At 47.7% G+C, this 14,305-nt stretch overlaps 1 protein-coding gene across 2 annotated transcripts in view; it reads left to right on the top strand.

The window, feature by feature from the left end:
• The first annotated feature begins 6,267 nt into the window (after nucleotides 1–6,267).
• The window catches only part of RASGRP1 (RAS guanyl releasing protein 1), a 79,196-nt gene continuing 71,158 nt past the window's right edge, over nucleotides 6,268–14,305 (top strand). The window contains exons 1-2 of one of the 2 annotated variants that reach the window (XM_036071069.2): nucleotides 6,268–6,411; nucleotides 10,786–10,970. In XM_036071069.2, the coding sequence (XP_035926962.1) occupies nucleotides 6,377–6,411; nucleotides 10,786–10,970 (220 nt within the window). In that variant the 5' untranslated portion in view covers nucleotides 6,268–6,376. Of the gene's footprint in view, nucleotides 6,412–10,785; nucleotides 10,971–14,305 lie in introns of those variants that run through there. The other variant, XM_078053393.1, reaches the window with a different exon arrangement.

Raw genomic sequence — 14,305 nt, forward strand, 5'->3', positions numbered from 1 at the left:
CCACGTGGGGTGGGGGGTGAAGACTGGGCTTTGGCACAGAGCAGTGGGATTGGGTGTTAGAACCCCACCTACTGCTTGTCAGTTGTGCATGAAATAAGTTACTTTAGTATTTCCTAAATATGAGGAAAGTATGACCCCTTTTAAACGGAAAAAAATTTTCTTTTAGATCCTTAACTATGTGTCTGCAGATGATCTCAGTTTGGAAAACACTCACCGCTATTAATTTACAATGATTTTCTCCACGGCTCACACGCAAGTGCATCTAATAATATTCAGGAGTTTTCCTTTCAATACTAATACTTATTACAGTACTTTTTTGAGTGCATATTAAACAGTTTTTGTACCCAGAAAACCACATCCTTTGACTGGTCCAGGCCATTTGAATCTTTCTATGAACGTTTTTTTTTTTCCAGCTTTTACCCACGCGTCTTTGTACATGTTAAATTATTAAGTGGCATTAATGTGGGTATGGTGCTGGGTGTACAATAGGAGTTTTAAAAATAGTGGTTGCATTACAAAACCAGTTTTAGCATTTAAGTTATTGCCCTTTGATTTGCAATGCCAGCCATTTGAAAAGGAGCCCAGTGTTGGATTTTAATTAACTCGGTCCTTTTTCAACAGTTCATTTCAAGCACCCAAAGGCAGACTTGAGGAGTGGTGTTAATTGAATCACATCTAAAGTGGAGGGGATTTAAAGAGCTCATGGGGAACTCTTCAAGGTGTGAAGCCTCTCAGATTCTGCCAAGGCAATAAGATTAAATCAGACTTGAAAACCTTATTTATACATTAGCAAGGGTGGGGAGAGTCAGAGTCAGTTCCTGAGTGTTATAGTTCAACAAAGCACTTGATCTTCCTTCTCCTTACTTCCCCATCTTCCTTTTCTCTGAAAGATTCTCCCCTCCCCCTTCCTCTCCTCCCCAACCCTCATCCTCTTTCCCCTCCTCCCTCCTCTCTTCGCCTGCCTCCCCATCCTCCCCTCCCCTCATTGTTCAGCTCACTATTCATCTTACCTTTTGCATATTAACCTAGACTTCACTTCCTCTGAGAAGTTGGTTCCCCATCAATCAAGAGCCATGGTACTGTCCCTTTGGTGTGATCGCTTAGCCTTTAACTAGGTTCTCAAAGCATTCACTTTGTATGCCCACAACTTGGCACAGAGTCATTGCTCAAAACAATATGTCCTCAGTGGTTACTACATGCTAGGCGTAGACCATGCCATATCATCCTTAGCAAAGTCCCATGAAGTACGCCTTGTTTGTGTCCATTTTTATAGACATGAAAGCTGAGGCTTAGAAAAGTTAACTTGCTCAGGGTCACATTACCAGGAAGCATGAGGGCTGACATGCAAAATCAGTTGAACTCCAAAGAGCTCCTACTTTTAACTACTGGGCCATTCTGCCTCCCAGATATTTGTGGAAAACATATTGTTCGATTTTTTTTTTCCATAAATTTGAACAAAACAGATTCACTGGTAACTCACCTTTGCTGGCCCCAGCCTCTGGTTTTTTAAAGCCATGTGGGTCAGAATCAGAAAGTAAGCTCTCTGCCAGAATGATTCAAAATAGGATTTATTTATTGAATAGGTGCTTGCACAGAATACAAAAATAAAAGTTAGGAAAGGAGAAACAATGAAAATGAAGATGCCCGCCCCCCATTCGCAGAGCTGGCTAGTTCCCTTTTCCAGAGGTAACTATAAAGATCTATTGTTATCATGACAGGTAGGCTTAGGAGCTGTATTTCGTAAACTATGATCCCAACCCAGTACTGGATCAATTTTATGGGTCCTGACCAGAATTTATTTTTTAATGTCATTAAAAAATATATATTTGAAAAGACTGTGTTTCACACAGCTTGTGTTTCGGTTTCACGCGTAGCGTCAATATACATCTGAGTCACAGGGTGTAAAAAAATGTAATTTTACACTTCTCATCATGAAGTAATGTTCAAAGCAGTTGGAAAGCCACTGGCCTGGTCGACCTAGAAGTTGGAAATTATGAAGGTCGCGTCCACAGAGAACCTTCCATCCTTCCCTCTCATGAGTCACTTTGGAACTCAGCAACCTGAGTGACCCCATTAAAGCAGAAGTCCGATCCCATTCCTCCTCTGTTCAAAGCCCCTTTCAAAGGGAACCCATCTGAGGAGAGTAAAAGCCACGAGACAACAGGGATTTCTATTTGTTTGTTGGGTTAGCAGCCTAAAAAAATCCAAAATCAAAAATATGGGCTGTGTGATATAAATAAATCAGACTGTGGGGGAGGGGCTCTGGGAAGGGATTTCACAGAGTTGGACAGCATCCATCAAAGCAGCTGAAATTAAGAATGGATATTCGCAATTAGGGTCTGTATATGGGATGAGCTTTTTTCTTTTTTTAAAGATTTTGTTTATTTATTTGACACAGAGAGAGCGACACAGCGAGAGAGGGAACACAAGCAGGGAGAGTGGGAGAGGGAGAAGCAGGCTTCCTGCAGAGCAGGGAGCCCGATGTGGGGCTCGATCCCAGGACCCCGGGATCATGACCTGAGCCGAAGACAGACGAGCAACCGACTGAGCCACCCAGGCGCCCCAGGATGAGCTATCTTAAAATATAATTCTAGGACATTCATAAAATCCCCTTTGGAGAATTCTGGGGGTGCCTCAAGGACACAGGACACTGTCCCTAACAGCTGGCCCATAGTCAGAGAGGCTCCCAGGGAGGCATGCTGCTGCATCCATGAGAGGATGCAGAGGAGAGAGAACGAGAAGGAGTCCCACCACAAGCCCCCGGCGTACAGGCGTGGAGCAAAATGGGGCTGCTTCTCATGTGGGCAATTCCTCTCGCCTTGGTGCGAGGTGAACGGCAGCAGGGATTTACCGTGTCCGGTGTGCTATTGCAGAGGACAGCCAGCACAACAGCAAAATAATGAGGCCAGTTCTCCGTGTCTCAGAAATAGGAGCAGCACTCAGCAGGAGAGTAAAGGATGGTTCTGCATTGGCTCCTTCCTTTCCCTCTCCATCTCTCGTCACTCTCCTCTGGAGCTGTGCGCCCCTAAACGTGGCAGCTACGTCCTCACAGGTCCATGTGGAAGCCTCACTGGGGCCACTTCCTGGTGTCCCCATCAGGGTGGAGCTAACCCAACTCTGAAGTGGCAGATCCTGCAAATCAAGAGTGTAAAAATCTTGGCATCTTTGTTCATTTGTTGGCTTGATTCCTGTCTGTCTGTTAGACATGTAACACCTTGTCTGTCTTGTTCTCTACCTGAAGCTCAATGCCAAGGGCAGCATCTGACGCTAAGTAGGCAACCAGTGACTATATATCTTAAATGGATGAATAAATGTTAGGCAACAGAGTAGAAGCTGTGGCAGCCAATCGGTTCCTCAAGCACAAGCAGGCAGATCGTGAAAGGTGGGTTTGCACCCCTCCGCACCTGGGAGGTAGTCCTGTACGCGCCGTCTGCGGTGACTTGCCAGTTTGACATGCTTTGGGTAAAACTGTGCCTTTGTGTGTTTACCAGGTGAAAAGAGATGGCAGGCGGAAGGAAGTGCACAAGCAAAAGCACAGAGGCTTGCAAGGGCACTGGGCACAGCAATTACCAAGAGTGCCGCGGTGCTATCTAAGAGGTCAGGTGCCTGGGAGGGCACGGCCAGAGGCTAGGCTGCACAGATGAGGTTCACTTGTGAAGGGGCACCACGGTAACAAGTTTGCACTTTATTGTGTAGGCAACTGGGGCTTCCTTGGCAGTTTGGAAGCAGAGAAATGACATGATCAGGTAACTCTGAAAGTGATATGAAAGAAGGATCAGAGGAGAGGAGGTCCTGTAATTAGGGAAGCCAATTATGAGTCTATTACACATGTCCAGATTCAGACATAACAGGGGCCAAGACCACCGCGTGGCCATGGAGATGGCGAAGAAGCCCTCTGGGGCAGTTAAAGGGAGGTGACCAGTTGGAAATGTGAGTGTGGATGTTAGATATTGAGGTTGGATATTCAGACGGAGAGTCATATGGGTCCTGTTGAAGTCATGGAAGAAAATAAAAACACCTAATTTGAGTAATGTATCATTTAGAAAATCTGACAAAAGCAGGTGTTTTTTGTTTCAGAGGCTTCACAGATACCCACCAAAAAGCCAAGTAAAAGGTCCATGGACATCAGTTATGAATACCTGATTGAAAAGAGGAAGAATGACAGAGTCCCAAGGAATGACCTCACCCAAGAAGTGGGCAGAGGAAGACAATGGTCCCCAACCCTTCTCAACTGCTATAGAGATGTTGACTACTGCCCATCAGAGAGGTAGGAGAAGCAGAAGAGAGAACAAGAGAAAAGGAGAACTTTGTCCTTGAGGTCAGAGGTGCCTCAGACAACACCAGGAAGACTAACCACATGGCAGAAAATGAAGAAAGAGATAAAGCTAACTTCTAATTTTTTTAGATGCTTGGAAAAGACAAATTGCTTAAGTAGGAATAGCTAGAAAGCCTCATCAAAGAGCTCAGGGTGGGCCCAGACACAGAGTTAGATGGACGCAGAATGCAGCGCTCTCAGGAAGCCAGAAAGAAAGATGCCTTCCAGGCAGAAGTAGGCCTCTTTCTTTAGAAAAACTCAACGAAACTCGGTTACTGAATGAATAACTAATAATTTGTATACTTATACACATAATGAACTCAGATGTACGGGTGTGTGCAACTGCCTACGTGTGTGTTTAGTATTGTGTGTATACACCAAATAGCCTATTGTGTAGATAGGAACACATATTTTCATATAATTTTGCATTTACAGAAAGGTATGTTCATCCATTTAACATATATACATATGCAGATACAGTATAGTCTAGAAGAGTGTTATAATTTAATGTCTATTAAATATCCACATGCTCCTTCCATATATATGGCTGCGACTAAAACTTGGTTCTATTACCCAATGTTCATGAGGATTCTCTGGAGAAATTTCTTAGTGGTCTTACTATTAAGAAGAGTTGATATTCTCTTGAACAATTTATTATTTTTTTTTGTCTTGCATGTGACAGAAATTGAATTTTATACAAAGCTCCCTTTTGAAGATGACTGCTAAAAATCTGGGAGACAAATTTTGGTCCTATTTGTAGCCAAGTGCTCTACGGGGATGCATTTAAAAAAATGACTTTCAATTCTGGCTCCATTTTCTATGCCTTATTTTTCACTTTTTATTTCACACTTTTTTTGGTAAGTTGTGTACCTTTGTAAGTTACCTTTGTAAGCTTTTTCTAGGAGGTGCCATATAAACATGAATAAATATAGAAATGAAATCACAGAGGGAGACTTTAAGGTCCAGAGAACATTCTGGCTAGGAAGAGACCTATTATTGTGGTCAGAATTAAGGCATGTGACAATGATAATGGGTGTGTTATTAGGACAGCCCAACAGCGATTACAGGGAGTCGGACAGATCTCAGCCCAGGTCACAGTTCTCTCTGCCGTTTACTAGTCGTGTGACGGGAGTCATGTTAGTCTCTAAACCGTAATTTTCCCATCTCGAAAACAGTGACCTCTCGGGATTTGGGGGGGATGGCTTAAATGAGGCAACGTACAGAAAGCACTTTAGCACAACGCACTCCATCAATCAGCTACTGCTATCGTCACTATCTTTCGGACAAGCAGAGCTAGGCCACCATTCCTGGCCCTGTCTGCCGTCAGAAAGTTCTTCCCACCCCTCCCCGCATCTCCCACACCCACAGACGCCAGGCAGCTGTCTCCCGCCAGATACGGATCACACCTCCGGCGCGCACCTCCAGAGCCGCCGCCTCCCGCAGGGTGCAGGGCGCCGATCTCCAGCCAAAGTCCTGCAAGTTGCTACCAAGAAGGCACGGGAGGCGCAGGCTAAGGCAGAGCCACACCTGAGTGTTAGTTCCCTACCGCGCCCCCGGCGGCGCTCCGGTGGACACAAGGGGCCCTGCGAAGGGGCCAGGGGTCTCCGCCAGGCGGGACTGAAGCGCGGCCTCCCCCCTCCCCCACCCCCCGAGCCGCTCCGCGAAGCCCGTGCCCTCGGGCTCACACCGACTCCGCGGCGCCCCTTCGGACTTCAGCCGGGGGCCGGGAGCGGCGGGCGGCGCCGCGGGGCGCTCGCGAGTGATGGGGGCGGGTTTCGCAGAGGAGCCGGAGAGCGCCACACGTTTCCTCCACCGACAGCATCGGCGCGTGTCAGGTGGTTGGTGCGGGCGAGAGTGCGCGCGCGCGTGAGGCCGAGAGGGCGCGCTCACAGAAACTTTGTGCCTGCGGGTGCGCCTCGGGCGGGCTCGCCGGCTCGCAGCGCGGCGGGTGGGCGGCCGGGGGCGGAGGGGCCCCGCGGGCGGCGGCGGCGATGCGCCGCGCCCCGCCGAGCCCGTCCCGGCGCGCTAGGTGAGGCGGCCGCGGGAGCGCCGGCCGTGGCCATGGGCACCCTGGGCAAGGCGAGAGAGGCCCCGCGGTGAGTAGGGGCCCGGGCCCTCGGCGGCGCCAGCTTCCTCTCTTGGGGCGGGCGGCCCCCTGAGCCCTCTCGGGGGTGGGAAGTGGGGCGGACGACGTGGGCGCCTCCTTCTACGGGAAGTTGCTGACCCGGGGTGCGAGCGGCGGCAGGCCGGGGGCTCGGCTCAAGTCCGGGGAGACCGGCGCGCCGGGCAAGTGGGGCAGGGAGCTGGGTTGCGCGCGCGGCGAGCTCCGGAGTTGCACCGATCCCCCCTCCTCCTCCTGCTGCTCGGCGTCCGACACCTGGGTCTCCTACTCGCGGACTTTCCGCAAAATCCGCACCTGCTGCGGGCGCGGGGCTCGGGCAGCGCCACCTGGCGGCCTCTCCCGGCCCTGCGGATCCCGGACAAGGCCCAGAAAGGCCGGTGGCATTTGCGAGGTTCCCGAAACATACAGCCCTCTGGGTGGAAACTGTACTCCCCTCTCCCCCGAACTGCGATTCTAGAGAGATGTTTTAGGAGGGTCTTGAAGATGAAGGCAGAGTGATAGTGCAAAGTCTCTTGGCAGGAGAAAGAGACCTGGAGGGGCCTGGCAACTTGGAGCGTGTCCCCCTAGAGCAGGGAGAGCCTGGGCATAGCATACCAGCTGTGCTCTGCCCAACTCCCTCCACGTGGAACCCGGTGTGACTGCGCCGTGCCCAGCCCGCACGGCCAGGCCCGGGAGGAGCAGGAAGCTTTAACCTGCTGGACTTCTGGAGCCGAAGGTTCTCGGCCCTTTCTGCACTCCCCCGACCAGGGGGGTGTTTGCCCTGAGGGTACAGCACTGCACCTTCAGCTAGATTGGGGGGGGGGCGTCGGTAAATTACATTGCGTCTATACTATAGGGCTGAGGGAGAGGACAGGACTGGGAAGAATCCTCACCGGAAGCCAATTAAAGCCACCTTCCACTGCAGAGAAAGTTGGGGAAATCTATGTTCTCTTCCTCCATTTCATCCTTTCCTCTTCTTGGCTAGATTTCATAAAAAGTTCAACCCGAAAGTGTGTGTGCCCTCCACGGAGGCACCAGTGCCTGGACAGGATTTGACCTGAACCAGTTCGGAGTTTTGACAGCCTCCTGCGGCAAACCCCGCGCGGCCTTGGCTGCTCATGGTCTCAGAGAACACCTTCAAGTTAATCGGTTTCTCTCGCCACCCCCCCCCCCCTTTTCTTTAATTTATGTGAGGACATTTGGCTACAATCCTTTAAAAGTACGCCTTTGGAGATTTAGACTATTCTTTCTGTGGATTGTTTCATACCTTTAGATATGCCTATAATGAAACATTTTATACATCCTTACATAAAGCCATTTCACCAGAAGAGAGAGTGGTTTGCAGGTTTGCCAGGAAGCAGCCTGTCAAGACTGTCAGCAAAAAGAGCAGAGTTTCCTAGTTTATGGTGCCGATAACCCCATTTCCCCAGACCTCTCAGGTTGCAGTTCGGTTTTTAGTAGCATCTCTTCTCCCTGGTGTCTCAGGCCCCCGAGCTTCTGAGCCTATCTGGCCTCCCGACTCCCAGATGAGGTCTCTCACTTTCCCTTCCCCCCCCCCCCAACCTGAATACTCCCTTCATGCTCCTTCTTTCTACTTGAATTTCCCCTCGTCCCTCTTATGTTCTGGTAAAAGCATCTACCTCTGAGAATCACGTTGGGACACAAAGTGGTTTCCCCTCCTGCTGACATTAGGAGATGTGACTAGAATTAGAGCCGGGGGCAGTTTTCGGAGTCCTCAGTGGTCGATACCACCAACCGAGCGAGAAAATGGAATTTTCCCAGGATCCAACAGTTGAGAGACTGGAGTTAACACCTCCCAGCCCCAGGGGCAGAAGCTGTATGTGGAGACAAAGCCTCCAGTAGCAGTTGCTTCCTCTCTGGGGCCAGTTTCATCTTTCCCCGCTTTGCCTTGGGTGGAGGTCTTCATGGTGAACAGGCAGCAATGAAGGCAGAGGCTGACCGTTTCCACTGGACACCCAGCACCAGGTTTAGAGAGTTGCCAGTACTTTCAGGAAGGGAAGGGAGCTTGGCTGGGGAGCAAGGCGTAGGGCACAGGAGGCCTGGCTTCTACCAGCCTCCGCACCAGTGGCCGGTAGCATTGCCTTTCTGAGCCTGGACCTCCCCACATATATATGAAAGTGGAAATTGACCGTGAAGAGTCTGCCCAGCTCTGGGGTCTGAGGACTGTTCCAGGGGCCTGCAGGAGGAATAAGGCCTGAGATTCAGCCTTTAAGTTATTAGCTATGCTTTTGGAGGATTTTTTTTTGTCTTGAATTTTCCAGCCCCTCTGTGACCGTCTACTTGCTGATTCTCATGTAGCGAAGAGCGCACGGTTCCAGGCACAGTAAATATTTATTAAATAAAGCCAGAGAGGCACCAGGTACAAATCCCAGATCTAGCACGTATGAGTTACACAACTTTGGCTGTGTCATTTAGCAGCTTTTAGATTCAGTTTCAACTTCATGAAATGGAGATAAGATCTTTCTGGGCTATCAGCTTTAAAAACCTTTTTTTTGCCATATCATAGGTACTCAATTGATTATGCTCATTATTTTCTCTTATTTTCAGATACTGATCTGATCCTGGGGTTATCACAGTGCCTAGATAAAAATCAGTAATGGTCAGAAACTTGATCAAGTCCTGTAACACCAACTTGATCTTTCAGAAATCACTTCCTTGGGTTAGTAGATTCTCAGAAGTCAGTCATTAAGGCAATTTCCGTGGCCTCACCCCAGGCCAAAAGCAGAGTCTAGTGGCCACTGCTAGATAGTGCCCTGGATCTAGTTTGAAACGGAGCTCAAAGGGCATAGTCTTCCTTCCACTAGTCTGGCTGTGGACTGAGAGTGGCCCAGAGTTCAGTACACGATCTTATAGCTGGTTTCCCAAAATCCATGTGTGCCCCAGCATTTTATTTTGATCTGAGCATTTTAGCTCCTTCTGGATGAGATGCTATCTTCTTGGAGCTGCTTCCCCCACCACTCCGCCTGGAACTGGTTCTCTCTCCTCTAAGAACATCACACTTCTTAGGCTTGACACCCACAGGACACTTAAGATTTAGAGTTGTCTTTTCATGGTCTAGGTCTGACTCTCCAATTTTTGAATTAAGGAGCTTCTTGTTCACCCTTATACAACAACAGCAACAACTAGCATAATGAGTATGTTTTGTACAGTTTACAGAGACCCCTCACCTCCGTGTCTCCACTCACTGCGGTCCCCTGCCCCTCCGGCCTATCACAGTGTCTTGCTTATAGAATAAGCACTTACTAATTGATGCCATTATGTGTTTATCAAAATACAGAGGGAGTGGCTAAAGTTATGGATCTGAGGTACATTTTTTTTTTTTTTTTTTTTGGTCTCCTCTTTGGTAGTAAACTATGAAATAACCAAAGCCACAGAATTAATTATGTGTTCAAAGAAGTTACCAGCAACAACACCCATCACTATTAAACCTGAAAAGGTTATAGATATGTATCTGTGTGTGTGTGTTTAAATGGGAAGGAAAGTAAAATGCTTAGTTAACTTTCATACATCCTTTTGCAAACAACTTGACCTGTACTCATGAGGTCATGACCAAAGATAAAGCTAAGTGAGAGTGGATGAGGGTGCCCTATTGGACTCCTAAGCCATTTCCAGATCCAGACTTGTCCTTTCACATTCAGTTCTGGAATAAAGCTCCCTTTAGCTCTGCTTTTTTTTTTTTTAATCAGTAAGGACTTAATAGAATGATACTTAGTGGTGAAAAATGACTCAATGATTGCCTGTATTATCAGCAATGAAAAGCAGATCCAAGATTTGTGAGAAAGGCAGGATTAGCTTAAAATCTAAATACCACCACCATAAATCCTCTCCGCTGTACACGGGTCCTTAGTCTTCGACTTCTCCCACAAAGTCCAGAGGTGTTTCTGGGGCTCCCTGGCCTTCTGCAGCATCTCTGGTATTGCTCAAGATGAGTGAATTTAGCTGAAGATGAGACCAAATTCGACGATTCTTCAGAACCAAGTCAGTGGACTCCCCGCTAAAATCAAATATTGCTAGGAGCTAAGGACTGCCAAGATGGTCTTGCCTCTGCCTCTCCCCTTCAGGAGCTGGAGCCAGCAGGCCAGAGCAATTCCAACCCCATGATGAAGAGCCCTTGTCACAGCCGGGAAATCTCACCTCGTTATTGGCTTGGGAGATCTCTAACAGCCAACCAGTCCATTGGGTGCATTTGCCGAGTGGGAGGGGTATGTCTTCTATCAGCCCAACTCTCAGGATTAATTGTCTTACCTCTACTCCTTTCCTGTCCAATCTGCCTTCAGAGCTTGGAGCTGCCAGTTTGTCTGTCCCTGGGCTGCTCAGCTCGCACTCAGCGCCTCCTCTTTTCCCCCAGGAAACCGTGTCATGGCTGTAGAGCTGCCACTAAAGCAAGACTAGAGGCGAAGCCAGCCGGCAGCCCCGTCCCCTCCCATCCCAGCCTGGCCCAGATCACCCAGTTCCGAATGATGGTGTCTCTGGGACATTTAGCCAAAGGAGCCAGCCTGGACGATCTCATCGACAGCTGCATTCAATCTTTCGGTGAGTTGGCTAACTGCCCACATGCATAAAAATCTCTATATTACTTTGTTCTTCCCTAAAAAGTTGCTTTGTAGAATAGCAACCTAGATGGTATTTTGGCTTTAAAAATATCTTTTGAGCCTTTGAAATGCTGGAGACCGTGTGCAGTGCCTAAGGCACATGACTGTGTGGGTGTAATAGGTCGTGATGAGAGGTGTGATTTCAAGGGAGAAAAGTTACTGAGGAGAGTTTGCGTTTCCATTTTTCTTGGGACGGAGGTTTTTCTCATGATGAAAAATTTCATAAAATGCTACTGTGCATCTGGTGCTTGGACATCTTTCCACCCTTGTGTTCTTAGGGCACACAAAGACTTGGTTCCCTGAGCAAACACTATTATCAAACAAGTTTGAAAGACTTTGGGTCATGGGGACAGTAAAGTTTCATAATTCCCCTTACAGTTGGAGGGTAGTTGTGATGGACTAGGGAAGGACAGGGTAAAGCCAGATGGCTGTGACTGGAAGGTACTGGTTAATAAGTATTGTGCTTGGGGCGCCTGGGTGGCTCAGTCGTTAAGCGTCTGCCTTCGGCTCAGGTCGTGATCCCAGGGTCCTGGGATCGAGCCCCGCATCGGGCTCCCTGCTCGGCAGGAAGCCTGCTTCTCCCTCTCCCACTCCCCTTGCTTGTGTTCCCTCTCTCACTGTGTCTCTGTCAAATAAATAAAATCTTAAAAAAAAAAAAAATAAGTATTGTGCTTGAAGGTCAAGGATCTGAGGAATAAGCAGACAGACACACACTGACAGTGAATTATCTAGAATGCTGCACGCTGTCATCACCATCCTCAGTGTGAAGGATGCACCACTTAGGGTAGCTCACAAGCAATTATCTGCAAAGATGCCTTTTTTTTTTTAAATTTTATAAGCACTGTCTTTTTTGGGATTGTTATTTGTGAAATAGTGATTGAACAGTAACTAAATATTGGCTCCTCTCCAAAAAAGGAATGATTAAAATTGATGGAAAATTCATAGATTTCCAGCATCACTGTCCCCCCAATCTGTGCCCCCTTTGAGTCCCTCTGTCTCCCACCCTGAAGGGTATATGTATATGCAGTTCAGCTCAGAAGTGCCTCCCCAGCCCAGGCCCTCATAGAGCCTCCTGGGGAGTGTAGGGGAGGCTTGACCAGATCCCAGGCAGCATGACACGTAGATCGTTTAGAATCCAGAACTAGGGATTTGTTCTAGGGCTGGACATGTTTACTGCCTGGTATCCTCTAGTACAACATTGAATGGTTTTGATGATTTCAACATTGGTTTAAATCACATGGAGGTGTTGGTCATTTTTTAATAGATTGCTGGGCCCTGCCCCCAAAGTTTCTGCTCTGGTGGGTTTGGGGTGGCTCAAGAATTTACATTTCTGGGGCGCCTGGGTGGCTCAGTCATTAAGCATCTGCCTTCGGCTCAGGTCATGATCCCAGAGTCCTGGGATCGAGCCCCGCATTGGGCTCCCTCCTCGGCGGGAAGCCTGCTTCTCCCTGTCCCACTCCCGCTGCTTGTGTTCCTGCTCTCGCTGTCTCTGTCTCTGTCAAATAAATAAATAAAATCTTAAAAAAAAAAAAAGAATTTACATTTCTAACACGTTCTAACAGGTGATGCTGATGCAGCTAATCCAAGAACCCACTTTGAGAATCACTGCTTTATTGTTGTAGCGTTTTTTTAAACTTGGAAAAGAGGGAACATTTTTGTTAATACTGGGTTAGTCTCAAATTTTAATTAAATTTCTGTTTACACTCTAATCGTTCAGTTACGAATGACTTTGGGAGCAAAGTGAGTGGTTTTCTATTCTTAAATAGTTCTAGAAAACACACAGGCAAGGAGGTGAACTATAATTCAGGAGACTGGGGGGCATATGGCCATGAGCAGCCTTGTTCATCGTACACGTTACTTTCAACTCACTCCCCACTGGAATAAACTGCAGAGTTCCTCACAGAGTTTTGGGAGTCTTATGTACTAGTCTGTCGCAGGGCACTGTGAACTGTTTCAGGAATAAGGATTTTTATTCTTTCTCCATTTCACTGTTGAGAAAACAGGGACGGAGAAATGGTATTTATCATGCTAACTTTCTTCCTCGTGTGCCAATCCGGCAACTGCTGGCTGAGGTCAAGGCTGTTTTCCTAACCTCCAATAATCATGACACCAGCCTGAGAAATCCAGGACCAATTCTGAAGTCCTTCCCCAAAAGAACCAAGCCTAATCCACCCCCCTCAACAAATCCTACAGGGCAAAAGATCCATTGTTTTCTGGAATATGTTGACCTGAAAAAAGTACGTTAACATCCAAAAGCTGTACAAATCCCATTGAGTCCAATAGTCTTTCATGCACGCTCAGGAAGCATTGATTAAGCCCCTCATTGCATCTGACACATGCTGGGCAGTGCACAAGGGGAATTATGGTGACCAGAGAGACCCCTGTTCCTTTATTAGAGCTTAGAAGACCTGAGAGATGCACCGTTCAGGAAAAAATAGGATACACGAGGCAAGGCAATAATAAGCCAAGGCATGCAGGAAGAATAAATTACACACGTAGAGTTTGAGGAAATTCACTTCAAGGGTGAGAACAGCCACTGTCCTCACAGCCCTCTGGCCATGGGATTGCAGTGGGAAAGTAACATCTCAAGGTTTTGCATAGTACGTACTACACCGTTTCGTGCCGCAGAAATTTATATGAAAGAGGTGAAAAAGAAAAGACTCGCTGTGTCTGGAGGGAGCGGGAGACGCACAGTGATTTTGAGTCCTGGGTTGGCCCAGCCGTGGGTAGTGGGGGAGGGGAGCGGAGCTTGAACTACAGAGGTGAGCCGAGCTGGGGATCGCTAGCAGCCCTTGACAAAGAACAATCCAGGGCGAAATGCCTTCTTGTGCTTCTGCAGGTCTCCTCAGAGGTGATCCGAAAATAGTACAGAGCGAGCCTCATGTTTCTCTCGAACCTTATCTTACTGGTTATTTTCTATAGCATAAAGCAAATCTAGCTTAGCTTTTTGTTAATGAGTTTAGATGCCTTCTCATTTTAAGACCTGTGAAAAGAGAGGGAAATAGTACGGAAATGTAGGGAAATTGTTTTGTTTTTTTGGTAATCTTGCACTTCAGACTCTGGCTTCAGCCACTCTCGGACCAACTTGAGGAAAAAAAAGGAAAAAAGCCTGTTTTGAACATAAAGACTAATTAGCTAATTTACTTTGTCCTGTCTTCTCAACCTCGCCTTCATGCAGGTGCTTTGAGGAGTTTTGAATTAGCTAGAGCTGTGCTGCCCAATATAGGAGCCATTGGCCAGATGTGGCTACTTACATATACATTTCAATTAATTAAA

The sequence above is a fragment of the Halichoerus grypus genome, chromosome 8, assembly GCF_964656455.1.
Source record: "Halichoerus grypus chromosome 8, mHalGry1.hap1.1, whole genome shotgun sequence".
Classification (NCBI taxonomy): domain Eukaryota; kingdom Metazoa; phylum Chordata; class Mammalia; order Carnivora; family Phocidae; genus Halichoerus; species Halichoerus grypus.